The following is a 2,662-nucleotide window of genomic DNA, read 5'->3' as shown; positions in this document are numbered from 1 at the left end:
GCGGCCCTTTCTCTCCCCGTGTCTTTCAATGTTAAATAGTAAGGATGTATCATCGGTCAGAGAAATTTGGGAGAACAAACCAAGTGCATAAAGAGATTTGTCCACAATATGTTTTGCAACATCTTTGAATGCAGGAATCTCTAGCTCATCACCGCTCATGACTTCTTTTTTAATATTTGATATTAATTTCCTCGGACGAAATTGCCCTACCAATCCAACCCACCTAAGAGAAAATTAAAACAATGTGAAAAATGACACAGTAAATAAATAAAGAAGATATGTTGACTTATGAATCCATGAGAAACTACATTGGGGGTTTGACAATAACATTCCTTAATTGCAGTGAACACCAAATTAATCAAGTAACGATAGGAAACAGAATGATCAAATAGATAATGCATTCATCATACTATCTGGGCCTTCAGTAATTTCAGCAAATAAATTAAAAAACACTTTACAAGAGGATGGCACAAAATGGTTCATGAGAAACAATTTCTCGTCCTATATCACAAGCATGCATCATGACTTTCACTGGCTACTTGCAACATTATGGTTTTGATGAATACTTCCTTATTTACAAAAATGTGCACAATATATTGAGTTTCAAGCTTCTACAACTAATATGCAACATTGATGTATAATGTATTGTTGCATTTCCAACATTAATATGCACTACATAACAAAGATTTGGGGAGAAACAATTTCTCATGAACCAAAGAGATCATAAGTCAGTGAGGGACAATTTCTCATTCTATATCACAATCACACATCATGACTTTCACTGGTTACGTGCAACATTATGGTTTTCTGTTTTCATGAATACTCTCTGAAAACGTGCACAATACATTGAGTGTCAAACTTCTACAACTTATATGCAACAATACACCTGCATGCATTGCACAGAACAAAGATTTAGGGGGGAAATAATTCACACAAATCAATAGGCAAAGAATTCTCACCAAAGAGATCCTAAGTCAGGAACATTCACTAGCAATTTTGTACCAAGAACCAAGACAAGCACCGCATTGTTAAGACTTCAGATATCGTTCGAGACTTGCCAAATCATAAAACTCAACAAGAAGACAATGGCGCTAGTTTCTTAGGTTTTGTGCTCATATTAAGTCCTAATAGTGCGAACTCCTCAACGTGCACAATAGCTCTCCGAAAGATACTAGTGAAGACGGATTTATCTCTTTTCTGTTTTATACATCACAAGAAGCACGCAAAATAATGTGAAGAAGTTCCCGAAATTCCCGACACACACGTGTACGCCTAGCTTGTATCATATAAAACCACAATCATCTCAGGTACACTCTATATAAGACAGGAACCCAAATGGGGAAATATCAGCACATTCTCATTCCATCACAAGCCTATTTCAAATATAGAATCCTCAACATTCTCTTCCTTTTCTCTCTACATTCTCTTCCTTTTCTCTCTCTTTTTTTTATATGCCAATTTACAAAATTATCACATTAGACACAAATCCCCTCCAAACCCATCTCAACAAACAACAAATCAAACAAATCCATTTCATAAAACTCTAAACCCGTCGCGAGAAGGAGCCAAATTGGGCGAGACCCGTGTCGTAAAAACGCCAGGAAAAAAGGCAAAATTTTTACCAATTGGAGGAGGAGGGTCCAAGCAAGAGCGACTGGATCGAGAAAGACCCGAGCTCCTTCTGGTTAGTAGGAGATAGCGATGGCGTGATTCCCAAGGGGAAAGCGCTCCTGAAGAGGGACAGCTGCTGAGGGCGGACGGTCCGCGTTCACTCTATCCTGTTTAGTGTAGGTTTAAGGAGGGCTTTGTTTATCAAGGGCCGGCCCAGCGCCGGAAGCTCGTTGGGCTTTAATTTTGGACCCCTTAAATTGCATGTAAACAGCCTCATTGTACATTTATTTATTTATTAGTTACCTAACGTGTCTTAACTATTTCAGCAGCACTTAACTCTTCCTAATGAGGATTATATTATATGAAATTTTATTTTTCTCATAATATGATCTGGGAGTGCTAAGTATTGGTAAAATAATTAAGGAGCGACAAGTACAACGAACGCTGTTATAGCCGTTTTAGTGAGGAAAAATAATCACCAATTAATGACAGACAAATGTCTCACATTACGCATAATCAAGTCATGTTTCAAGATAATCAGAGGTCCAATTCGGTCGATGCGCCACGTCGACATCCTGCGAGGACGACTCGAAAGACGCCACGTATTGACGACCCCTAGCTAAGTCGACCGCTTAAGCACTCCACTCCGCCGACTAATCGGCCGACACATTGTAATGACGACTCAAAAGACAGTACTTTTTCAAGATACAGAGGTCCAATTCGGTCGATGCGCCACGTCGACATCCTGCGAGGACGACACGAAAGACGCCACGTATTGACGACCCCTAGCTAAGTCGACCGCTTAAGCACTCCACTCCGCCGACTAATCGGCCGACACATTGTAATGACGACTCAAAAGACAGTACTTCTCGACCACCGGACGAGTAGAAATGCAACAAAATGCCTCAAGCCTCGAGCCCCTCTCGTGCACTAACGACCAATTACCTCGCAATAAATATCATTAAATGCATTATGGGCGTCATCATTTCTCTACCCCCAATAGTCTTTATGACACATCGGACCACGTTGGCACCGCACCCCCCCAATAAAT

General features: G+C 40.3%; 1 protein-coding gene across 1 annotated transcript in view; it reads right to left on the bottom strand.

Moving 5' to 3' along the window:
- The window catches only part of LOC109820379 (protein TRIGALACTOSYLDIACYLGLYCEROL 4, chloroplastic), a 6,600-nt gene that overhangs the window by 2,753 nt on the left and 1,185 nt on the right, over positions 1-2,662 (bottom strand). Inside the window, 2 exon segments of the mRNA XM_020386508.1 lie at positions 1-223; positions 1,623-1,762. The exon segment at positions 1-223 is cut by the window's left edge and continues 16 nt beyond it. Of these exon segments, the coding sequence (XP_020242097.1) occupies positions 1-223; positions 1,623-1,762 (363 nt within the window).

Source organism: Asparagus officinalis, chromosome 8 (genome assembly GCF_001876935.1).
Source record: "Asparagus officinalis chromosome 8, Aspof.V1, whole genome shotgun sequence".
NCBI classification, from domain to species: domain Eukaryota; kingdom Viridiplantae; phylum Streptophyta; class Magnoliopsida; order Asparagales; family Asparagaceae; genus Asparagus; species Asparagus officinalis.
The sequence above is the reverse complement of the archived record's forward strand: the minus strand, read 5'-3'. Positions and strand labels throughout refer to the sequence as shown.